Source organism: Sinohyriopsis cumingii, chromosome 16 (assembly GCF_028554795.1).
Source record: "Sinohyriopsis cumingii isolate HCF-2022 chromosome 16, ASM2855479v2, whole genome shotgun sequence".
Lineage (NCBI taxonomy): Eukaryota > Metazoa > Mollusca > Bivalvia > Unionida > Unionidae > Sinohyriopsis > Sinohyriopsis cumingii.
In genome coordinates, this window is record NC_142976.1 from 25,828,666 (window position 1) to 25,856,554 (window position 27,889).

General features: G+C 33.2%; 2 protein-coding genes across 2 annotated transcripts in view; one reads left to right on the forward strand and one right to left on the reverse strand.

Annotated features, from left to right (window-relative positions):
- Nucleotides 1-847: 847 nt before the first annotated feature.
- On the reverse strand, nt 848-27,111 carry LOC149780103 (derlin-1-like). The gene is made up of 8 exons (XM_089936865.1): nt 26,802-27,111; nt 20,157-20,268; nt 17,075-17,139; nt 16,480-16,506; nt 14,529-14,624; nt 11,515-11,567; nt 7,084-7,194; nt 848-3,071 (listed from the first exon to the last, which is right to left on the reverse strand). The coding sequence occupies exons 1-8, from the start codon at nt 26,958-26,960 to the stop codon at nt 2,939-2,941; spliced, it is 756 nt and encodes a 251-aa protein (XP_089792991.1). The 5' UTR covers nt 26,961-27,111; the 3' UTR covers nt 848-2,938.
- A 226-nt stretch (nt 27,112-27,337) lies between these two features.
- LOC149780104 (TBC1 domain family member 31-like) overlaps nt 27,338-27,889 on the forward strand; it is a 94,525-nt gene continuing 93,973 nt past the window's right edge. The window contains exon 1 of the mRNA XM_089936866.1: nt 27,338-27,550. Coding sequence (XP_089792992.1) covers nt 27,474-27,550 — 77 coding nt within the window. The 5' untranslated portion in view covers nt 27,338-27,473. The remainder of the gene's footprint in view (nt 27,551-27,889) is intronic.

Genomic DNA, 27,889 nt, shown 5'->3' on the forward strand with positions numbered 1-27,889 from the left:
TTTTGTAACACATAACCAGATTCTAACTACTTAGGTATCTTCTTCAACATCCATGCATATATATTTTTTGATGCAATGAATCAAACTTTTATAATCCCAATCTGTTTCCAATTTCATTCACACAGGAAAGCTAAGAATATTTCAAGCATAAAATAGGGAGCATGTAATAAATTCAAAACCACATTGATGTTTTCTTTTTAAGTGAGAGAAAGAACTTGTTTGATATGACTTATGAATAGGCCTAATGTTCATAATGTGTCCCTACACATTTTAAACTCATCATTTTTTCTGCCAACTTGGAACAAAATATGTATGCAGTTTTTTGTATGCATTTGATACAAATTTAAAGTCTTAGCTGATAAAGACAACATGACCAAACAAAAGTCGTTTGAAGAAAGTAGATAAATGAAATCAAAGTAAAAGAACAGCAACAAAATAAAAACTTGTAATAAATAACTTTGTTAGACATCTATTAATATACAACTGATTAATAAAGGCTGTGCATAGATATTTTTTAATGCAGTGAATCTAATTTTTATAGATCCCAATTGTGTCCAATTTCATTCACACAGTAAAGCTCAAATATTTCAAAAATCTAAAAGGGGCATGTAATAAATCCAAAACCACATTCATGTTTAGTTTCCTGTCAGAAGAAAGAACTATTTTGACATGGCTTATGAACACACTGAGGCCTGATGGCATCAAGGTGTCCTTACAAAGATCAAACTCATTCTTTCTGCTAACTCAGAATAAAATAAGAACACAGTTTTGTGTATGTATTAAATCTGCATCATGGGTGACATCACCTAATGAGTCATACAAAGAAAGTAAAAGAAAAGCAACAACATAAAAACTTGTCTTTTATTATGAAATGATTGTTTTGGATATATAATAAACACGTCATCAGTACAGTAACTTGAAATGGGTGTATGCATCACATCAAATTTGATATTGAAAGGACACTGGATTTAACGCAATCAAAAGGGTTCAAGCATGATCCAATGTAATTCCTCTATCAAACAAAATTACTGATAACCTGTATTTATGAATAACTGCAACCACATTAGCTGAAATGTAATGATTTCCACTGGTTACAACGTAACCATGCGATCTGGATGAGTTGCATTTATTTTTATATAAACTGTGCACAGAAATATTTTTATAAATAAATAGCTAATTTTATAAATGGTCATGTGCAAAATAACCATTGTAAACATTTCAGTGAAGACTGATATACTGCATGCTTCAAAATAAAATAAATTTTTTTCTTCTGAAAACTGACATAACTTTTGAAATTGAAGAGATCATAGAGTTATCAGGCATATGAATGAACCAGCTGGAAGCTGAACACCAGGATGACAACAAACCAAAATACTTTAAATCTTTCAAAGAGGAAGATCTCTCAAGTATCTCGGAGTAGTGATACTCAAAATCTACCAAGAAAAACACTATTAGATTACCATACTTTTAAAGGGGCTCATTACCAATGGTAAATGGATGTAACATGAGTTTTTTTCAAAAGACTAACAGTATAATCTCTGACCCCTAGTCCCACAGGCAGTTATGATGGTGCAGAAAAGCTACTCTTCTCATATTGTTATAACCATTTTCTGATAGTCTTTTTTAATTTTTACTGAACTTCTTAGGGTCATTATTAAATCCATCAAAGCAATACATCCTCCACTTTCAATATAAGCTTTCAATCAGAATACATGGTCCAATTTAGATAAAATATTAAGACCTTGTTGGGGAATGTTAAAAGCAAAAGATTGGCTTCAACTGGTAGAAGTACTGGTTTGATGCTGATAAGTTATTGTCATTAATGAAGAATCCCCTGTTCTATATATAGCAATATACCCTAAACTAGGATTCATACACTTAATGAAGACTCTATAACAAACAGAAAACAATCAAAATAAAAGAATGATAAAAATAAATAAAATAATGTAATTATTAGAGTTTAATGTTAATTTTTCAGCACTTATTGTTGTCAAATCACACTTATATATAATTATTCACAATATTTGCTCTGTGATTCAGCACCTTACAGTTTATACCAGGATAAAAGCAGAAAAAAACATTAAACTCTTAACTGACATGATAATTTATGATATACATAATACAACAAAACAAAAATGCATTTGCCATTGGAAAAAAGTATGCAGAAAAGACAACTTTTATTCAAGATCTGGGGATCTGATTGACTTCTTCATTGTATACAATCCTGGTAATTTGTAAGAAAAATAAAATTCTATACTGACATACATTATATGTCTGTACTGCACACATTCTAATAATTAGGAGTAATGTATATATTTATTTAAAAGAATTATCTTTGACAAAATCATTTCCTGCTTTTGTCATATGCTGTTATATTTACTGTAGTTCCCCAAACCCTAAACCCGACAGTCAGGCAAATACTTACAGCTGAACCAAACAAGCCTTATTGTAGCCACAAAAAGATTTAAATCCAGGATATCACAAACTTGCAAATTATCATCAACAATCCCCTTTCAAGCACTCGACAATTCAACAACTTCCAATATCTCATGGAGGTAAATCTATAATATTACAAATTTAATGGAATTATTACACGATATTAAACTGACATTCATTTTAAAGTTCATCTGTATATGCATGAAGAATGAATCGATGGATTATTTTCAATATAAATTTCCACAAGGATGACAATTCCAACATAAGCCAAGGGATCTGTTGCCAAAATCCAGATTTTTTGTCGTTTTTGTTAATTAGACTAGAAAGGTAACAATGAGTAGATCTTTCAAACAAAACTTCCAAATGTCCTTTTCCATCAAGTCTTCTTAATAGACATGTTCTCATTCATGAATCAAAGTATCACAAGTTTATTAGGTCAGTTATATAGTATAATCCCATGAATTGCCAGTAATCTTCTTATATTCCCATTCTGTACTAGCTTTCAGCGACCCAGTTGTTCCCCTCTACCCCAGGGATGTCTCCTAGGATCGTCATTATCATCATCTCGACGTCTGCTGGCAGGTGGCATACCAAACCCTGATACGCCACCTCTTCTGTTTGGAAAAAACTTGTACCTGATAAAATAAATGAAAGAAATTTAATGTGTGTGGTTTGGCAGTTTCCATGTAGTATAAATTCAAACTTTTTCACCGAGTACAAATTCTCATGGATTTTGTGGTCCAATATAAAAAGAATATACTGTGCAAACAATAAAATCTTTATCCACAAATGTCAGTACCAATATAAATGCAGTTTTTGGGAAACAATGAAAACTGATACCTATAAAAATAAATGAATTCACAGTATTGACTAAAACAGAACCTTATTTATACAACCTCTGAGTCTCTGAGGACATGACAAACACTCACATCGATGTAAATTTGTAAGAATGAATTTTTCTTCTGCTGAATATACATGTTTAGGAACTAAACTGTTGTTTGGACAAGATGATAATGATTCGGGGTAAAATTCTTTGATATTTATGCTGTTTGACAATGCTATGAGTGGGCAGTGGGTAAACCCCATTGGGAAAAAACCTATTATAATATTGGAAACTTGTTTGAGAAATTATATGCATTATAGTTGCTGAGTTATAGTTTTAGAACTTGAAGCCAAAGGGGAATTTCCATGAAACTTCACATACACACATTAACCCAAAGGGGTAACTGAAAATTGTGCTGCGCAGAGATCCAATAATGCCATCACAGTAGTTATCCTGAAAATCTTGTTATCACCCCTACTTCTGAATGGATAGACACATCAACATGAGGTTTTCACCAGAAGACTTATTATGTATTACGAGGACTAGTTTCTCCCAAATGAAAATATTTCCACCTGGACATGTAATATGGCAGCCACAGTGATCCTCTTGAAAATCTTCTTATGGCTTGTCATCCTGAATATGGTCATATCAAAACATCATTTTTACTGAAGAACTTTGTATGATGTCTAGTTGGTCCTTAATGAAAATGGCGCTGATCTTGAAAATATTGTTATCACTAGTCCTCCTGAATACATGGTCATATGAACATGTGGGGTTCATGATGTCTTGTTGGGCCTTAATGAAAATTGAGCTAATCTGACATCCAATATGGTCACCATGGCAGCCATCTTGAAAATTTTGTTATTGTCAATCTTCCAGAATGGATCACAAATAAAAATGGTACCACAAGGTCATCCAATATAGCCATCATGGCAGCCATCTTAAAATCTTGTCATTGCTACTCCTCCTTCATGGAAATTCATTTCATCATCAGATTTTCACAAGATGAATTCTTAATGTGTCATGTTAGTCTTAAAAGTTTTGAAAAGCTGATATCCAATATGGCTCCCACAGTGACCATCTTGAAAATCTTAATGACACTCCTCCTAGATAGGAAGCAATATCAATATTGGGTTTTTCTTATGTCTATATTGGTACTAAATGAAAATGGTGTTCACCTGACATCCAACATGGCCACCATAGAAGCCATCTTGAAAATCTTGATACTGATACTCCTAAATAGAAAGTCATACTGATGTGAGGTTTTCACTAGAAGACTAATTATGATATCTACTTGGTTCTGAATGGAAATGCTGCCAACCTGACCTCAAATATGGCTGCCACAATGAACTGAAAATCTTTTCACTAATTATCCTGAATTAATGGCAATAGCAACATGAGGTATTCACCAAAAGTCTTCCAGTGGTGTCCAGTTTGTCCAAAATAAAAATGGTGCTGATTTACATCCAATATGGCTGCAACTGTGGTTAATTTGAAAATCATATTGCTCAACAACATCAGAGACACTCAGTGTAAGATAAAAGAATGATCTGATCATGAATTCGTATAAATATTTTTGGCCAGTAGAACATGAGTACCTTCCCGGCACTCTTGTTTCTTTAATATGGTAATGTTGTAAATCTTGGGATGTATACACATATCAAGTTCGATGAGTGTACAAGCAACACGATCAAACAAACTCACCTACACATCCAAGGTGTACAAAGTGTAAAAGTAGGTTACATTGATCTTCTTTTGATATCACAGTATAGTACTCCTCAGAATGCATGTACATATCATGTATCATGACCATACAAGCAACAGTGTCCAAGAAACAACAAGTGAACACAATCACTGGAACAACAAAAAGATATGTTAAAGTGACCGACTTTTGGTATGGTGGTCTAGAACCCCTTGGGGTCCATGTAAAGACCTATTTTCATGGCCGTATAAGCAACATCATCCGAGAAAGACACAAATGTAAAAAAAAAGTCTATACTATCACTCAAGTGTGAAAAGTAGGCCTCAGTAACCTACATTTGGTATGGTGGTCTAGTACATCTCAATGTTTGCAAATATCAACTTTCTTGACTCTACAAACAATCAGGTTCAAGAAACCAATATAAACTAAAAAAGTGTACATCATCACTGCAGTGTGAAAAGTAGTTCATATTATGCTACTTCTTATGATGGTACACTACTGCAATGGCTACATACATAAATCAACTTTTATTGAGTGTGGAGGAAACAATATGCAAGATATTGATTTGTACATAAATGGTGTACATTTGCCAATGTCAATACCAATGACACTGATGCTAATGACTACCACACTTGGCTATTACATACATTATCCTGCATTTAGTGCAGCTTGCTAATAATGACATATTTGACATAGATCAACTTTCATTAATAGCTGGGAGTGTCACAGAAAGTCATAGCTGTCAGAACATAATAAGAGGTTGACAAATTACAATGTCTTGTCTGCAAAGAAAACTTGAATAACTCTGACATCTTCTGATGCAGGTGAAAAATTTAATCAGCTTCGAGTAGCATTTCATAACCATTAACACTGTAATGCTATTATATACTAGAAATGGAGCTGAATTTACAATGAATGTAATCACTGGAACATGAAAAGTAGATTTGCTAGTAATATAATATTCCCATAAATTTATCACAAAATACTGATGTACAAGCTTCAACCATTTTCTCTGCTTCCACCTTCTGAACTCGCACATGATAGAACCCCAGCATGAAAGAATATAAAAATAGCTGATGCTAGGATTATATTACTTTGTAAAAATCTTAATATATCGCAGCATGGTAAAAATAGCTGATGAGAGCTATATATTAATTTTAAAAAATCTTAACATATGATAACACTGTAAAAACAAATGATGAGAGATTTATATTACTTTGTCAAAACCATAACATATGGGAGTATGGCAAAAATAGCTGATGAGAGATTTATATCAATATGTAAAAACCGTAACATATGGCAGTATGGTAAAAATAGATGCAGAGAGATTTATATTACTTTGTAAAAACCTTAACATATGGCCATATGGTAAAAATAGCTGATGATAGATTTATATTACTATGTAAAAACCTTAACATAACAACTCCAACATTGTTGATGACAACACGGTTGCTGTTGTTGCTACTGACAATAAAAATGACACTTATGTCCTACTGTATGTGGGTGAAACACGACTTCATCAAAGAAGTACTAAAATTTGTGTATGTAAAACATGTATGCCTCTTGTGTATAAAGAAAAGTTAAAACAAAGTTTTACTCAAAAGCCCCAGGTCATTCAAATGGTGTGGAAATCTAATTCAGGTCATTACATCAAAAATTAGAAATATTCCTACTGAATTTCATATCTTTAAGTGAATTGGTTTTAAATAAGTATCTTAAAAAAAGTTTGTAATGCAATTTTCTTTTTAGCAATTACACAAAATTAAATTTAAATTAAATTAAAATATAAATACGTCTGCATGAAAATCTAATCAGGTCATCTAAACATGAATAGAAATAGTCTACCAAATGTCATCTGACAGTGTTTGAATTGAGAACAAAAAAAGTTAAAATATTCCCAAATCGATGATTCAAAAAATATTAAAAACTCATTTGAATACACTGAAAAACTAGTTAGAACATTTTCATGTAGATAGAGTCCTATCTAACAGTTTTCATTTGTATAGTGTTTTGTGTAACAGTGCAAACAAGAATCCCAGGAGGGAGTAAGGCAGATGTATGGACAGACAATACCAAATCAAGGGTATAATTAGTGCATAGCATACTGAATACATTTACTTACAAGAACTGTGGTGTATTTAGAAGTCTGACTCCTCCAAAGTCCTGAGGGTATTTGAACATCAGGAAGAAATACAGATGGCCAACAATTATGCCTATTAGCTCTGATAACCCTCTGAAATTGAAATCAAAAGTCATATACATGTAATTCAACCTTAGCTCAATATTTTCTTCACTTGCCATATGCAAAATGTAATTATCATTCATAGGGGAGTCCTCATTTAGCAATTATTAACTCCATTGTCATCTCCCTTGTTTTTTTTCTCTGTCTATTAGTGTTCAATGCAATTCTTTTTGGGACTCAATGCCCCACATTTTGTACTGTATGTGGCACAATATAGAAAATTACATTACATTTATTACATTACAGTTCACATTTTGTAAAATGTATCCCTCAACATAATGCCATCCATAGGAGATACTGATTATTATCACCTAAAAGTGAGACCACATAATTAAGTACTTATTCCCTCATTATAATGCAGTCCATGGAAGCTATAGAGTATACCATCTAATAGTGACACTGCATTATAATGAATATAGTTCTCCCTCATTATAATGCAGTCTATGGGAGCTATTGAGTATACCATCTAACAGTGAGAACACATTATAATGAAGTACATAATGCCTACAATTTTACAACCACCTAGTTAAATGGGATCCATGGCAATATTTGCTTTATAACAGGAACTGTGTTAATATGACAGGTCATATATTGAGGGAATTCCATAAGGATACGTTCACACAAGGATTCTGCACAACTATGTCTTACTTGTCAACTATACAATGATGTACTCCCAATGCACAAAGTTAAAAAAAAATAATTAAAAAAAAGAAAGCCTGATATTGAAACAAAATCTTAACATACATGATTCATAACTAAATGATGGAGGTACCATAAAGACCTATATTACACTTCAATGTAAACTATATATATATGTTCATACAGCCCTACAGTTTATTTTCTTTAGGATTTTTCATGGAATTGTAAACGTTTTGTATGTACAAAAGTTGAAGAAAACAAAACAACAAAACACAGCACTATCACAGCAGAGAATTGCAACTTCATCTGATAACAACTGGTGATATGTGTCTATAATCCACACAATTTTATTGATTTTTAAAAAAATATATCAATTATATGAATTCGGAATTTAAAAAAGTGTGATTTATTTTACCCAGTTTAAAACTGCATTCCTGCAGACAAATTCAAGAGTTCATGGCAAAATTCTGTGAATTTTCAAACAAAATTAAGGACTTTTCAACAATAAAACCAACTTTTAGAAATTTCCGTCAAATTCAAAGATATGTCAAGACCACATGAACTATGCATACCAGAGGAACCCAACATACCCCCAAATTCATTCTAGGGTGCTGAATTAGTCAAAGTAATGATGGGATACAGATTCTGTATTGAATAAAAAGTATTCTCTACTTTAATGCATATTTTTCATTCTTGCACTTATAGGCAAATCAGAAAAAAAAGAGGAAAAAAAGTAATAAACAAAAAGAAAAAAAGGATAACAAGCTATCCATCTTCTAAAGACACCATAAAGAAACTAGAGTATGGAAGCCATCATAAATAAGAAAGTTTTTAAAAAAATCTTTAAACTGTTACCCCTCCAACACCACCCACCCACCCGCACGTAGGACTGCATCCAAACTCTAGAACCTTCACTGTCATCTCATTCTCATGAAGCATGCTCAAGCTAGAGCATAATGAATGGAACATTATACACCTGCCCCATGTTTAAATGTCCCCCATGTAGCCATTTTCAGGGCAGGGTAAACTTTGGGGATGTTTGACCACCAGCTCTCAATTACGTGGATCTTTAGTTATGCATGCAGTCTGGACCCGAATTTACTGTACAGAAACAACTGACCACTCTGGTGGCCTAAGTGGTTTGAGCATCCGCCTCAGATGCAGGAGGTTGCTGGTTCAAACTCCCCAACCGAACCATACCAAAGACTTATAAAAATGGTACTAAGAGGTTAGTGTTCGAACTGGTCAGCCTGGTGTCAGAATAATGAGACTGGGTGGAACATGATGCTGTATGTCTGCGGCATGAAGCTGAAGTACTAGACATCACTTTAAACTGCCACACTACAGTCATCATAGCGATATGACTGGAAAATTGTTAAAGCTATGTTAAAATCCAAATCTCTCTCCCCCCCAAATACCCAAAGTGTAAGCCATTCATAAAGTCTGGTCAATAAAAGAACATACTCTAAAGCAAACTTACTGAATAAAACTCAAATGGACCTAAACCTTTTTCAGCCTTTAAAAAATTAATGGATTCGTCCTTACCAAAATCAATATGCTTCATCCTTACCACAAGTGCAGAACATCTGCAAAGTTTGGTCACTGTGGTTCATAGAAAACACAAGTTGTTGTGTGGGAAACCATTATACGTCTTTTACAGTGTCCTTGACCTGACCTTCAAATCAAGGGAGTTCTTATTTACCCCAATGGCAAGTCATACACCAAGTTTGGTAAACATTTGGAAATTGTAGATAGTGAACTGGAGTTGTAGTGCAAAACATTAACTTCTTTCAGGCGCAAGGACCTTGACATTTGATCTTATGAACCCCAAGTCATTAGGTATTTTTTCTTACCTAAGTTTAGTAACTGTTGATGGCAAATAACCTTCTTGCACTAAAACTATTTTTCTTTTTTCAACCACAGTAACCTTGACCTTTAACCTTTTGAACATGAAATCAATAGGATTTGTCTTTACCCCTAAGCGTAAACCATTAACAAAGTTTGGTACTGAAACTGATGGAAAAAATCTAGTTCTTGTACAAAAATGAAATTAGTTACAGACAGACAACATAAGATAATATCTGCTGCCATACGCAGATGTGAGAACAAATATTTCTGAAACAAGAGGAAAGTGGCAAGAGTCAAAGTGCCCCCCCCCTCCAAAAAGAATTTTTAATTTTTACAGGGGTGAAGAAGGCCTTTCCTAGGCTCTCTGTTCTATATTTTGTCAGAATAGAAAGAAAACAGAATTTCTTATTAAAATTTGTTATCCTAAGTTAAGAGCTCTTTTTAACAGCTCTAAATGGACACAGGCTTTCTAAAATTCCCTTGCATTTATTCATCTAAATGTATTTGTTCTCTGTTTAGTAGAATTATTTGCTCTGTATGTAGAGTGAATTTAAAAGAACAATGTAGTTCTAGGATAAAATGAATAGGGAAAAAAATATTTCAAAACATACTCTGAACATCACATTATTTCGGACTAGGATCTTTGTTTTATATTTCTTTTTCAAAAAGAAAAGATTTGTTATTAAAACTAGTCATACTAAGCTGTCAGCTTTCTAAAATTCCGACTAAATGTATTTGTTCTATGTTTAGTAGAATTAAGTGCTCTATATGTAGATTGGATTTAAAAGAATAAAACAAATTTGAGTAAAATAACCATTTTTCATACTTTTATGTAAACATCCTTGACTAAAATCCATCAAACATAATTCCATTTTGCAATGTTTATGTCACTGGGTCTCTGCTATGATGGTTGGTTGATTTTATATGGTGTCTAATGCTCCTGCACAGATGCTTCTATAACACGTTTGCAACTGAGGTTGCCGAGATATTTTCTCCACAGATCACATTTAATAAACTTGTTTGCAGGTTTCAATCTCAATGTTACCTTCTGGCTAACTGAGATGTCAGTACAATAATCAAACCAGCCATACGTAACCTTTCTTTTCTTTTATATTCTTGCCAATTTCTTTCACTCAAATTTAATCTTCTTTTGACAACTTTGTCATTTTTCTATGGAGATTCCAACATTTCATGAATCTTGTACAAACAAGTCAAAAGGGGACAACATCTCAATGAGATGAACACTCTTATTAGTGTACATATATTTCTGCCCAATGCCTTTATTAATAGGTCAATATAAAAACATGAACAAGTAGGTGTTGGGCTAATAAGTAGCTGTTGGGCTACCATCCTTCTCTTCAAATTTTCTTTTCCAATTTACGCTATCTTAAAAATGCCCCCCCCTCCCCTTTTAAAATAGTGGAAATATGTGGGTCCATGGAAAACGACAGTATCTATCTCCTTAATCAGCATATATGGAGTTGTGCTTACAAGATTTCCACTTTCATGTTCCAATGAGTAGTGGATTCAGTGAGTACATAGTGGATTTAAAACCATCGTTGTAATCTGTCCTATCATTGAGTGCAAAGTGGATTTAAAACAATCACTTTGACCTGTCTTTTCACTAAGTGCATCAAAGATTTAAAACCAACATTCTATCTTAGTAATGCATTTTATGATCTCTCAACATCACCAATAGTCAACTGTCAGATACCTGTATAGACAGACATACAGACAGTCAACTGAAATACATGGATAGCAAGATATATGGACATATCATGATACATCTGCGCACTAAGTGCAAATATTGTAACAAATTCTTACCCTCCTCCAACAATCATGTTGAATGCAAACAGCACCCATGGCAGGTACATGGCCTGAATAAAAGAAACAAAGGAAAAGCCTTATTTGTCTTTCTACTGCATAAACGATCTTTTGATGGCCGAACAAATACCATATATACTCGTTTATAAGATAAGTCAAACTGCACAGACCCACATCTGGGTATGTGTAAGATATTAGGAGTATATCAGTAAAACAAACGATGCAGACTCTGATCTTCAGGTGCATAATGCTATGGCAGATCAAGATGTATGTTGTTTGCAGTTGGTTTCAACTTATAAGTGAGTTTATATGGTAAACTGAATACCCTTCTGAAATGAAAAACAATTGTGACTAACAATATAATACTGTAATACATTTGTGTCTAATGTGCTCCAAACTGCAATCAGCATAGAACTAGATCTGCATTCACATATTGTACCACCAGGTTGCTGCTGTGCCTGTCAGTGCATGCATTATATACGAAATAAACCAATATGTTAACTCCATTACAGATATTCATATTATCATAAGATTTGTTTTTCATAACGAGACACTGAAATTAATTAGTAGAAGAAATTTTATTTTGCCACAGTGGAGATACCACTTTTATTACCACATCAAATTTTAACTACTTTCTTTTCCCATTATGGAAATATGTCTGCTTTTATGTATGAAACATGCACTTTGGTATTCAGGCCCATTTCATTCTTCTCCTTCTGCATCTTCTTTTTTCCCTCTCTCCCTTTCTCCCTTCATCAGGATGAACAGATCTTAAATTATGTAAAAACTGTAGAATTTCTAGTATAAGTTTACATAATCAATGATATGCCATAAAAAATAGCCTAGAAACAGACTCAATATAACAAAAGGAGGCTACAATTATTAACCTTTTTAGAAACAGTTTACAAGAATCATGCAAATTGCCAGTGACTGGCCTTACATGACCTGTCTCTATTTGATATTCAGTGTCATCCATACATGTTTCACTCTACAATAAATGGTATAACTTTTTAGGGAAATGCTCTGGATTCAATATAGCAATAAAATTAAGTAACAGTTTTGCAACTCATTACAATCAGAAGCATGTTTGAAAAAATGGCAGAGAAATCAGTTCATTGCAAAAGGAAAGTAAGTATCATTCCAAATTTGGATGAGTCAGTTAATAAACTAGAATGCATGCTTGCCAGGTGAACACAAATTATATTTGAATATAGAAATAAACCAAATAAAGGTGTTAAATTCCAATTATCACAGTTAGGTGTCACTCAAAGAAACAATTTATCTTCTCAAAATGAAAGATCAAAGTGACTCAAAACTTCTCTTGAAAACAATGCAAGTAAATTAATTAGGAAGTCACACAGGTGTATAGATATGGTCATTCAAACTAGGATGTCAATGGTTATTAATTATATGGTACTGATTAAATTATTTAATGCTTAAGACAAAATTTCACAAAGTCAAACTGATACATAATGTTTAATGTACACACATATGCTTTGGGTAAAATATGAAATGCACATTTTAAAACCTGGCAGTACAGTTCAAAGGAAAATGCAGAATTTGACAAAATATGAAATACACAATTTCAAGCATAATATGTATGAGCTACTTGCTGTCCTAGAATAACTGTAAAATGTTTGAATTTCTTTTATTGATGAAAGGCAGTCATTATTCACAGTGGTACAGAATGAAGAACAAAATCCATGCAAATCAATAGTTTTTGCCTTTCAAAAAATATAGCAAAAAGAAAGTCAATTATTTTTAGAGTTGATACAAGAAAACATGATTAATGAACATGCCAATACAATGTTTTCACTTCACTTGTGAAATATTTCTTTATATCTACTCAAAAAATATAGATAACCTCTCTGGCTGTATCAACATACAGGAAAATATTCACAATTTAACAAATCAAATCTGCAAAAGGATACAAAAATCAAGACTTTGTTGGTTTAAGTAACTGCCAAAATATTCTATTTAGCATTAAATCAAATATTTATTATTCCAAATAAATAACTCGACAAAGAAGAAAATTATTAAATAAATCTAATAGCTCATAACTAAAGACTTAAGTGTAATGATAGATAGATCCAGACCTGAAAATTTCACAGTAGAGCCCATTCCTGGTAAACCCCAATACTTGGCATGCTATCTTATGTTTGAAACAATGTAAATTACACGTATGATATGTCTATTACAATGCACTATATGCTGTAACACATGTAATATTAAATATAAATAATTTTCATTACATGTTAATGTAGCTGGGTAACTGGAATTTCATGAACCCCAATCACCCTGAGCTGAAGCTGATATGTGTATGGAACTCTAAGGCGTCAAGACATTCCATGCACCCCAGTAAATTAACATGTAATAAATTTATGTAACCTCATAAACCTTACATAAACTTATTTGTTGAAAGAATCATGCATAAGAATCTCTAAGATGCCATTGCTGACTATGCAGACAATTATTTGCAAACAGTACCACTAGTTTTAACAGGTATACCCAGGTCCAGCCCACCACAAAATCCTGGAATATGACTTAAGAAGCAGCATGTTTAGATATAATCTGGCATCCTTCTGGTGGACAATTTCCATTAATAAATTAGCCAAGCAATAACTTGTGTGCACATAAAAATTATTTCATATTTCTGTATCATAAATTAGATATTAAAACTTTTGAAACAGATATTGTCCATTTCTTCTACCCAACTGTGTATAACCAGTCCTCAAGTAACTTACTTGCACTCCGTTTGCAAGTCAAATGATCTGACCATGCTAAAGTGCTTACACTGTACAAGAAGTTTTTACAGAAAGACTGGATTTTATATCTACATAACTTGGAAACCATAATCCAAGAATTTTATTAAGGAGGTAATTCAAACTGAAACTTTGCGCTGAGTTATGGAAATATTCTATCTCTGCAGGAATATACAAATTTAAAACACCTAAATTAAAATCAGGATCATAAACCGTAACATGCATACATAGGTTTTCTTTAATGAGACTCACCTTGAACATGGTTCCAAACCAGAAACTAACAACGACATCCTTATTGAGTTGACACCAAATGTACAATACACTGAGGATCATTGGGTCCATCAACAACTGATGAGATTAAAAAATATATAGATTAATAGTGAATTAATGAAGAAATGAATGAACAAATAAATAATGTCTAACAGCAGTTTCCCACAGTTTAATATGTCATTTGTCCAGAGCTTGCCACTGCAGCAGTGAAGGCTAGCCCAACAAGAAATCTTGAAGAAACTCACAAAGAATGTATGTAGTTATTTCTAGTCCAACTAATTAGCTGAAACCTCCTCCTTTCTATACAAATTACAGTTTTCTTGATTCGTCTGATACAAGGTTGCAATTCTTCATGCATATTATCATTTCTATTAGGACTAACTTGTCTATTATTCAAAATAATCACCAATCCCATTGCTTTATATTTTATTTGTCAACATCAACTTGTAGATTCATATGTATTGATCACACTCATAATCATGCAGATGCCTGAATGCAGCAGTCTCAAGCGCTTCATTGATGGGGCTGTAAAGCTTAACAAATGAACAGAATGTTGGCATGCAGGATCTTTGCAGAAGAAAAAAACTGCCTGTAAATTCAATGCTTTTAACCATAGTCTATGTGTTTATATTCCAAAGAAACCTTGGTGAAATAAAGAATTGGTGAAATCAAAAATGAGTTTTGTGAATGAATTCAAATATTCTGAAAAATGATGCAAAATAGGCTGCAATAAGTTCAGTCATTGCTTAGAAAAATACATCATATATTCACCAGTGACATGTTTAATAAAATTATATATAATAATTAGGAAACAAATCATGGGGATTCACTTCTATTAGTGAAACACCAATTTATTTTCTAAAAACAAACCAATTACAAGTCTGTGAAACAAAAGCCCACTGCAAATAAACAAGTTCAAAATTGTGCACACACAAAAATAATGAAAACTAGAATTAATGGCCTGAATATCTAATCAGGTATTCTATATATGAACACAAAAATACAAGGGAACTGTATCTGTTCTTCTCTAGTGATTTTTACTTAATCATACTAACAAGTTCTTTGTTAAAATAGGACCCCATAAAAATGCATTTGCTGTTTTGTCTTACTAGTCCTATGTCAATTTTACTCAAAATACTGCTGATCCATATTTTGAATAAAATCACATCAAGTGTAACCATTACCTGAATACCAGACACACAAAAAATCTAAAAGAAGCAAGATACCGTAGGCTGTTTGGTTGTTGACTAGTTGGTGTTTAATTGCTTTTTAAAAACCTTGGTTGTGAAGCAAATGAGAACAAAAGTGTCCTTCCCAAGGGGACACCAAAGCAGTCAATCTGACCAGGTATCAAACCCAGGACATTTTGATTAAAAGTCTGATGATATACCAGCTGTGCTACCCTACCATAGCTCTAAAAGAATCCAGAATAAATATACTTAAATTGTACATGAAGGAACTTACTAAGAAAAGTAAATAACATTGACTCCAGACCTAAATGGACTGCATAGATGATAATTAATAATTGTGATACTCTATTATTTAGTCACGTAAAATACCATTTTAAAATTCATAGTAATTGATGAAAAAACAAATGAACTTTTTGAACATTCTGTAAGTCTAACTTATCACTGCCTATATTTCACATTTAAAGTGTTCTTTGCTTTTTTTATAGATATGTTCTGTTTCTGAGCTATGTACTTGCTGTGTACAGATATGTTCTGTTTCTGGGCTATGTACTTGCTGTGTACAGATATGTTCTGTTTCTGGGCTATGTACTTGCTGTGTACAGATATGTTCTGTTTCTGGGCTATGTACTTGCTGTGTACAGATATGTTCTGTTTCTGGGCTATGTAACTGCAGTGCCCTGTACCAACATACATGTGTACAAATTAAGCAATAATGTAAGACTGTAAAAAATTGTTTAACTTACATATAACTCAGCAATAAATCCTATGATCTAGAAAATGGTTAAGGAAGCATAGGAGTCTTATTAAAATAAATGTCACCAGAAGAATTGCAAATGGCTGATTCTTACTGTAGCAATTACAAATACAAATTTTGCAATTTCACACAAAATGTCAATGACTTTTAACATATTGACCACAGCCTGAAAAACTGTTGATTGTACTCAAATGAAATGCAACTAGAGCATTGATAAACAAGCTGGAAACATGATCATGTAAAGCCTCATAGCAAAGTTGATTTAAAACAGTTTAATGGTCACTGAACAAAGATTTAAGCGCAGATTTCCAAGTTAAGCAGGTGAAGTAAAATCTGGTCAAAAGTTAACAAGCAGAAATGAAATTCACAATAGATGTAATATTACTTGATGAACAGATACAGGTAGCACTATATTATGTCCACCACAGACATGGCAGAAAATCAATTCTAGTTCTAGAAAAAACCTGAATCACTCATATTAGCAATTTAGGACTAATACTGCTCCTACCTTGTATTGTCCAAATATAATCAAACAATTTGTCCTCTTTTTTTTATTGTTCCCCTCATAATTTTTTAAAGGATACAACCAAGCAGATCCAGTTAAAAAGCAGCATGAAAACATACTCAGCTGGTTTTCCATCAAAAATGCCTGTAATGGAAGAAGAAATTCTAAACTATGAATTCTAAGCTACAGGATGTGCATGGCAGTTAAATACATTTGTATGGAACTAATAGTGAAGAACCCCTTAATCATCAGCAAAGTATAATGTTTGTCTTTAAATTATGTTTAATATGAAACAAATTTATGGTTATATGTAATTTACGCTGTTCCAGAAAAACATGTTTGGGATTAAAGGAAGGTAATTTCAATGTGGAAGAGTTACCTACAATATGCAATTAAAAATTCAGTACAGGTCAAACCTGTTATAACATGATTTGTTTAATGCGATGGCAAAAAGGCTCCCATTTTTTAATTTAAGGGGACCTATCTTTCTAACATCCTAAATACATGTGCTTGGAAATGCTGATTATTTGTATCCCTAGCAGATTGAATGATCAAGAGGTGGTTAAAACTGATGATATTGAAATTTCAATGCACATATTATATGAGGAAGTTTTTCGAAAAATTTATCAACATGATCCCACTTGTATCATGATGTTATTTGTTTTACCCTGAGCATCGCATTATAATGGGTTTTACTTGTATTATATACATATGAACTCTATGAGTAATCTGAGTACACTGATATATTTTTTTTTAAGAAAATGCCTTCCTTAGGTAACATGTATATTAAATACAGCAGTCCTTACCAGCAATACAGTATAAATACTGGATAAAAAATTATGTGACTGAAATAACAGAGAAAATTTAGCAATATATACAAACACGTATAGCCATACATACTAGCTTAAAAGTCGAGTCAAAATGCAAACAACAAACAAATATCATGACTTGCCATAGCATAATGTGCCTGTGGACAAGGGTCTATGTTGTCTGTTCTATTGATTACTCTTAATAAAATGCACAGATCCAGATCTGCCTGCACAGTATGTGATAGGAGATCTGGGACTATGCAGTTTGGAGTTAGACCCATCTTATAAGCAAGTACATACAGTATATAAGGATAACTGTGGCCTATACATATGTATTTCAAGTCATGGTTTATGTACTAACCATGTCTTTGTTAATTTTATCAAAACTAAACAAAACTGAATAAACATACTGCATTTTTACACGGACTAAGCAGTCGTGGACTAAGTATAGTCAAGCATGGTAAACAGGTAAAGATGTACAACTGAAAGTATAGGTAAATCTCAATGAAAGTGAATTACTCTATGTCCAATATCACTTAAGCAAAGTCCTACTGAGTGTCTTAATTGTACAGAAGTATTACATTGAAAGAGTCAAAGGTGATTGACATTTGATTTCCTAATACAAGTCCTATGTCAAACCTTTCAAATGTAAACTAAACAGAAACGTATCAGTCATCAGCCTTATAATAAAATTAACAGTAAACAACACCATATTTGTCTGTAATATAATGTCAATGTATGCATAAAGGAAAATGGGAAGCTGTACTAGTATTACTAATGTAGATCTATATTCTATTTGTATGTCAAGTATCATATACTCATGCTAAATTGAGGGTTTTTCCAATCTTTGACTTTAATAGGCAAGTACTAATACATCTGGTTATCTGATACACTCTCAAAAATTACCACTAACTTCACTGGCATACAAATAGCAGGATGAGAAATTAATGCTAATCTGCTGTCCCACCATTAACGATTTTTGCCAACAGATTGCTAATACAGCTGCTGTCCCACCATTAGTGATTTTTGCCAACAGATTACTAAAACACAGCTGCCACTAGGCCATTGGAACAGTGAAAATACTGTAGATCTATCATAACAGTTAAGAAGCGGTGGTAAGTTGGCATTCCATTTAAAGTTTAATTTATCTCTTTATTGTGATAATCGAGTACATACCAATGTCCCACACTTGACAAGCTCAAGTAAATGTTCATGTTGCAAATGTACAGGACTGGTGTTAAACCCCTCATTCACTCAGGTAAATGAATGTGATTAATATCAAAACACAAACATGAAAGTAGCCTGATATACTACTCGCAAGCATCAATTTCATTATTATTGATGATAAAAAAAGGTGTGGGGCCTCCGGTTTGTATTGATCCATTGGAGAAGGTCACAACAAATAATCCAGAATTATATTGTTGTTGTTGTTATGGGGTTTAACGCCATTTTCAGCACACGATAGGCTATACATGGCCGCCAGTATTAATGGTAAAGGAAGAACCCGGGAAAATCCCGGGAAGAACCACCAACCCACGAGAAGCTACTGGCAAGCTTTCTCACATAACTACATTGGCCGAATCCTAGACTTGAACCCACGCAGACAGAGGTGAGATGGTAGTGATCGGTAACGGAGAGCGCTTTAGACCACTTGGCCACTCTGCCCCCCCCCCGAATTATATGGAACTATGTGTATTAATATTTATTTCATTATTTATAAACATTCAATGTACCGGGTGGTAATAATTGTAATCATGTAGAAGTATTTGCAAGGTGCACATTTACTAATGAAATGGCAGAAATGAGATGATGTGATCACATATATTATAAGGACTAAAAAAGATTCAGAATTGTTGGGATAAATGAACACTGATGGCTGAAGTAAGACCCAGGAGATATGTGCACTTTCAGTACTATGTATTCAAAGAAATATTTAAGTTCTCTGGGTACTTCATTCATGAGTCTTTTTAGTGAAAAATAGTTCTTGAGTTGGTGTCAGTGAATAATAAATGTTGAATTAGAAACTGAAATGAGATGGGTTTAATTTTAGCAGGATTAGTGATACTGAGGAAGGATCAGCAAAAATGTATTTTTTTGATCCTGTGGGTTATTGAAAAACAAATACTATTTTTGATTCCTGAAACAGTAATGTCTTGGGTTCAACTTTTGTATGGACTGCTTTTTAAGATTTTAAAGATTTCTGGCTTATATGTAAACCTCCTTACAGCATGGACAAATTTTGATTTGGCAAAACCTCAACTTATACAAAAGTATTTATGGCTTGGTACTTTGTACAATATACGACTGTACTTTGAAAGATATATGATTTGTTATTGTAGTAGTTTTATTTACCTGTCTCCAGACGAGTTGAATAAGAGTATAAAAAATAGAGGTTTATTAGGTAGTGAAAACCTTTGGATCCAGAAATTGGGTAGAACAACACTGCAGTAATAGGTCTCCAAATCTGAAATATAATGAAGATAATTAGATTAGGTGCAAAGCGTTTAACATTTCACATGTTTGATCCCTGAAATGGAATATTTATATCATTATAGGCCTTGCAAGGGGTTCATTTTTTATAAGCATGTACTATGAAGTGGCCTATAAAATTGCAGCACTGGTACCTTTTGTCTTTGTATGAACACGTATATAGTGTTTACTTTTGTGTAAGATAAACATTTTGTAAAACAGGGCTCCCAAAGAATTTCAGTAATATTGACCTAGTTTGGAAATAGGTACTTGCATTTAAAAAAAACATATGATGGGGTATTTTGTGAACTCAAAATACATACTTGAAAAACCAGAGTCAGTCTTCATTATCAAGAAGCTAATCAGGCCTTTTGGAATTTATTAAACCTTTTGGTCACCAAGACTGATTCAAGGTATATGGCTCTTTGAGTGAAAGTTTCAGAAAGATTAAACGTTTCATTTCAAACGTTCATGGATCATCTCAAACAAGTTCTAGTAGCATAATTTAAACTTAGTGAATACAACAAATATGGAAGGTACTTACTGCAGGCATGATCAGCCAGTACCATGCTCTGGATAATTTCTCCATGTGTATTTACTTGAATATAGCATGAATAATGTTACATAGGTTACAGTCCTAATGCAGTAGAATTCAACCACTTAAGCTGATTTGATTCGAATGAAATTGCAATAATAATAACAGCATCCCTTTAAGCAATGCTACACAGCATTTGGCTGTTATGCAAGCAATATGAGGGTAGTATAGTTCACCATGCAATAAAACCTTAGTATTATGACCATGCCCTCCAAATGATTGACAATGAGACTTAGACAAAATGCCATTTGCAAATCTGGATAAGTATTTTGGGCTTAATTGGCAAATTGACAAAGATTGTAATGAGATTCAGAAGAGTTCTACAGTTGCTAGAACTGATAGTTTGCATGGAACAGTAGCCATTATGTAAGTAAGAGTGATGCCTTGCTTACTGCTTGGAATAAGACCTTTCTTTGGCCTGACATAGTGCTAATTCAGTCTCACTTTAATGGACAAACAAGAGCTATATGTCAGTGGTGTAGAGAATGTAGAAAATTAAACTCATTGGCATCCAGTGGTTCTTCTCATCTGGAAATTTAGCCACTTCAGGTATGCCCAATAGGCTTCTGGGAGTGGAGTGCAACTTTTGCTGTTGGGACTCCTATTTTACCCCAAATAGGAGTCCTGTACTCCTAGTTTTAAAATCCTAGTGATACCTCTGTGAGACTCAGGTACACATGACTTTAATATTGACAATCATGTAGATGTTTTGGTGTCCTTTTCATTATGGTGGCTTTTATTATTTCACAGCAAAATATGGTAACTGCCCTTCATTTAAATAAACAGCACCATTTTTTCTCCAACAAAGTATGAATTTATGATATACATTCTAACCCGAGGACAACCATGATCCATATTTCATTCCATTATCTCCCACCTTATAGTTCTTTCTGTCTGGCTGTACTGTTTGATTTGTCTCATTGACTTACATATCATGGCTGTTTTGTTTATAATCTTTTCTTACATCCCATTCATGGTTTTTGTCCCTAAATCTTGAATAGCTAGGACCCCAATAGAAACAAGTCCCACAAAGACTTTATGGGTAATCCTAGGTTTGATCAACAAACCATGTTTTGCTTGTGTAATGTGTACCTCTTTTGTATAATGTATTAGAATATATTATATATGCATTATCTTAAATGTTATCTATATCTTTTGCATCACGTGTTGGCATACATTATTCTGTATGCATCATAGTAAATGTTATCTGTCTATTATATAATGTGTTAGCATGCATTCTATATATATATATATATATATATATATATATATATATATATATATATATATATATATATATATATATATATATATATATAATCTTAAATGTTATATATGTCTTGTATCAAAATAGACACATATTAACATTAATTTTACCAAATAAATACTAATACTAGTACTAATGAGTACTTCCATCAGAAATCTGCAGACTAACATATCAAAATTGTTCTGAGTCTTATGTCCATTTTCTCCTGTACTGCAGCAGTAGTTCTTAATAAGTCACACACCCTGTTGCACAAGATCATCTTTGTGATTCTTTTTAAACAAGATACTAATAAACACTAACAAATTATCCTCAAAAGTACCAAAATCTTTAAAAATACTCAGTTGTCATGGATTTTAAGTAAACAAAATAAGTAAAACAATAGCCCCTAAAAATAGGAAATGGATCTTTTTGCACAGATATTTACCATCAACTATAATTAAAATAGCTTATGTACATGGTCTTCCTCACATCAACAAAAAATATTGCTTAAATTAAAAGCATTTTGATATATTAATACCATATTAATGCCTTTAAAAGTTGGGTTTGATGGTATATAAATAAAATCAAGATTTGACAAGTTCTAGTGCTTTTAAAGTAATTTGTTCACAGAAAAACAAATAATCCAGCAAATGACATGACCAAATTACAGGTAATTCCAACTTTAAAAAAAGAAATACGATTTTGTCCGTACTTACCTGGGATTCTGCTAGAGTTGTGCAACTACCTTGTGTTGACAAATACAGAAAAAAATATGCACAAGGCCAAATTTTACCAGTACTGATGCTAATCAATCAACTGCATCAATACCCGTTTGACCATTTGCATAAAGTTGCAAATATGCTTAATATGTACATTCCAGGGGGTAGGGAGAACATCCATGTAGCCAGTGTTATACTGAGCATAAATGTTATATATGTTGTATGTATTGTCTTGCCATTATGTTTACAGTATAGTAGAATGTTTGTGGAGATTGTCTCATGTAGCATGTATATATGTATGTAAGTAGGTAGAGTGAATGAAAAAACAAGTGTCCACAATAATAGCACCTGCATTGCATGTTGACATTGCATTACTAGTATTGCCCTATTTTCCTTTCAACGCAATCTATTTAAAGTCTTCACAGACAGCAGTTGCAAAACTCTATCCAATATGTAGCACTTGTAGAATATATATCTACATCTGCTTTTGTATTCCTTCCACAAGAATTATAAGGAAATACTACATATTTAGAAGTTGTAGTTTTGGTAAGGATTGAAAATAATTTATAATTATGGATCATATTTGTGTAGCATATGAATTGTGTGAAGTTTCTATTGTATTGTCTCCATTGTAACTCTTGTTTGTATTTGCACTTGAATGTTTGTTTTATACATTTGTAGGTTTAATTGCTAATCTATGACAGTAAATAAATCTATCATGACTAGGGAATGAATCGTCATTATTCAAACACCTGGTCTACATCAATGAGAACTAACAGCCACATATTCTTTCTGAATACATTGGATCTTTTACATTAATTGGGTCTGACTCCCCTGAAATAGCGGTCTGACATTTAAGATTCAGATACATGAATTTCCATTTTCCATTTCCAATGTGAAGTCATGAATAACATGTAACAAGCTGCAGGTGAATGATGATAAAACTGAAGCCATCCTGATCTCCAAACTAAAACTTTCCCCATTTATATCCTTTACCTCAAACAATAAATATCAGCAATGCCAACATTAAATTTATGCAGTCAGTAGGAAACATTGGTATCACTCTAAACAGTATGCTCTCATTAAACCAGCTTGTATAGAACATATGCATGGCTACATATCTGAAGATGAGACACATCCATCAGCTGAGCTCCCTTTGGAATTTTCTTTCACTTGATGCCACTAAAAATCTGTGTGTTCCTTAGTACTTTCAAGACTGGACTATTGTAATTCATTTCTGTCTTGTTTATCTCAGTATCTACTACAGAAACTTTAAAATGTTCAAAACACAATTGCTCTGATCATCCTCAGAATATGAAGAACTGGGCACACCTCAACCCCACTCTGTAACCATCACTGGCTACCTGTCCACTCCAGAATCAAAGACAAAATCTGCTGACTATGCTACAATATACATGTACCTATCTGACCTCAGCCAAGTGTATATTTCATCTAGAAACTTACAATCCACTACAGACACTTACATTCTCATTGTTCCCACTTTTAAACAAAGTCACATCGACGTTATTTTGTGTACCAGGCCCCAGCTATGTGGAACGAATTGCCCATAAATCTTAAGACACATGGACACTGAGACCACATTCAAGAATGCTCTTGAAGCTCATCCATTTTGACTACAAGAACAGACTTAAAGACTTAATAATGCTTATTTCCTTAATTGTCAGCATGTTTTTGTTTTGTAATTTCATGGTGTTTGTTTTTGTAATCTTGTCACTATGTTTTTATGTGCTATCTAATATGGTAAAGTGCTTAGAGCTTCTAAAGGTTAGGTGCTGTACTAAGTCCACTTATTATTATTATTATTATTATACAACAAATGACATACTGATCAGCATCATACCAACATTTATGTTAATGGAGGTGTTCCAAAACAGATCATTACCCCTAATATTACAAGGTAAGATTTTTCCCTGATATTTAGTTCAACATAAGCATAAATATCTGGAGGCTTATATCATTGCTAACAATGTAACTATCAGTTATACATACAGTATAAAATAATACAAGGGAGGACACTTCTGGGCTACTGTTTGAGAGCAGTTTCACTACACGTTTTGTTCATGAAAAATAATAAATGATGGCGGATGTAAGAGTGATTTTTTATGAGAGCAAAATGATGAGTTTCTCTGGTTTGATCTCGAAAATATTGAGCAAGCTGAGGAAAGTCATGTTTGGCAGTTGGATATTTTGTGAGATTTAGATTTGGACATAGAAGTTTCTGAGATTGAATCGTCAGAAGATGAGGATGCTGACAGTGATGATAGAGTTCTTGTGAATAGACGTTGCACATAATTTTGTAAACAGTGTATAAATAAGTTGTGAAAGACTTAGACAAATAGGAAAGAAAATACATCACTGTGTAGACAACCTCGATTGGAATAATTGGTGAAAATTTCGTGGATTTTAATTGGATATAAGAAGAGAAATTAAGATAAGAGTGAATGCATGTGCACAATGTTTTCAAAATTTTCAAACAGGTAAAAACTCTGGGGCACAAGGAACTAGACACAGCTTAGTGCTTCTGGGGTACAGCAGCAGAGATACTGATAACAGTGCTGGGGCTGAATGAGTTAATATCATACCATTAAGGAATGCCAAATCATTTTCCTAAGCTACTGCTTATCATGGCCCTGATCGTGCCTGCTTAATATACAATCAAGATCCTGCTGAATGGAATACTGTCCTCTTTTTGGTTAAAAGAAAATGATGTCCTGTATTTATTTATAACTCATTTTCAGTTGGCCGATGAGATGATAGTATCCCATTCAGCACAATGTTCTTGCATATTAAGCGGGTGCAATCAGGGCCATGTCGAGCTGAACTGTTGGAAATGGTATTCCTTAAAGGTGTCATATTATGTCAAACTTTTGATACAGATACACAGTCGAATGCCTGAACTAACTATTGGTACCAAATTTATTAAGTTACTCAAAGCATGGCTTGAAATATCAGCATTTTTTCTAGTCCTACATGTAAGACCTCAACGCTGATATTTATGTTTTGGGCATCAGGGTCTTACTGGCTAACTAACGGCACTGTGTAAAGTGTTTTGATGTCAACCGACATTGTAACAAAAGTCAAATTTTCTGGAATATCTGACACAACTGGCAACTAAACTAATGATGCTTTTCTACAAAGTAAAGTCAAAATGTTTTAGTCAGTCTTTACTTGATCTGATGTCTTTTCACTAATAAATTCAAATTCTAACAAAAGAGATGGACCTGTTTTCAAGTTTCATTGGCCTACATTTTAGTTTGCTGGAAAGCAATGAAAGCCGGGAATGCCAAAATCAGGTTAAGCTGAAATATTATTCTTAAACGAAACGAAAAAAAATATATAATGCCGACTGGAACTGTAAGCAATGTTTCATTTCATTCAAGAAACATATACACCACATAAACTACCCTCGACTATCGCCACATTTGAACAAATTCAGATGTATGTAAATGGAACATGAAAATGAGTCCATTTGCTAGTCTCAGATTTTGATTCCACCAGGATAAAAAAAGCACAGCAAGTATATTAATTACATATCAATTTGTGGAAGAGTGCTGATATGGGCTGTGTGAGATACTCCTGAAACTCTGACTAGTCGTTCCGATGTCAACCGACATTGGAACAAGATATACATGCCTGTTAATGGAGTAGTAAGACATAGCACAAAAACAAAATTAACATTTGCTCTGTCTTACATTGTAGGACCATGTTTATTATTAAATACGTCACGCGAGCAAGGAGACAAGTGTCCTCCTTTGTAGTTATGATATAGTACATGTATGACAGGTCAATTGTAAGCAACGATAAGAGCCCCCATGTTCTTTACCACCACCAACAGTATTCGAACGGGGCTCTTCTGACAATGCTGTACGGGCTAATGTAATATGAACTAGGCCTTCGTTTTCAGAATTTTATAGAAGAAAAACATAAAACGTAAAATTCCTAATTACCTGGAATTTGTAAATCACGGACTCAAAAATTAAAACCATGTGCATCGGATTGAGCAATCCAAACCTTCCAAGAATTGGCAGGATAACTGAGCCTGTGAACCAGTATTTAGTGATTTGAGGAATACTTCGGTACCAATCCCCAATATCATTAGACGCCATGTTGTCTTTAAGTATCTTTAGCCTTTAACTTTTAGGTCTAATCAAATAAAAACGAGAGGTTTAGGCTAGACAAGATTTTTGCAATAAACTGACGTGGCTTTCCTTTAAACTAAAATTTTCTTTCACCGGAAGTGAACGTTGTCATTCCGAATGTTTGGATTGGGTTATAGTAAGATTTAAAGAAAATATTTTTAGAAACTGCAAAAGAACAGCCCGACTATAAATTAACAAATTCTCATTCTGTCAATAATATTTCATAAGAATATAATTTAATTCATAAATACTATAAAGATTCTATTGATAAACAAATCGTTTCTTATTTTCAAAGTCGAGAAGATTCGTTTAAGAAATTTAGTACATTTTGTGTACGCGCCAGATTGAAACAAGTTTGGTCATCTCAAATTTGTCAACTTTGATACAACAAGCGACAGTTAAATTTAAAATGTGGCGATAGTTGTGTATATGTTTTAATTTATATGTCAGAGTGCATGTTAGAAACCATAGTTGCCAAAGATGCAAACTCTTGACGTGTGCAAGAAAACGTCGGGAAAGATTTGGCAAAGAAAGCCAACCCCTTCTCAGGATAATGGGTAAAACAATAATCTGGCATTAATGGCATTGAATATGATTTGTATTGATCTTTTTGATAGCCTCAGTACATTGCCAGATAACCATCACGAGTTGCGGTAAATATGTTCACATTTGCCATTTAAAATTAAGAATTGAGGAATTAAAATGTTCACCGGTCGGTCTCTATTTCCCTTCGGAACATAATTCGGCAAGTAAAATCACACCAGCACTCTCTAATTACAAGAATTACCACTTTTTATGCCAAAAATATGTGGCAGAAATCAAGCTAATTCATGCCACAGTTCTAATTTCAACTTAAACTTTTTAAAGGAATGTAGCTGGTAAATTCAATTCTCTAG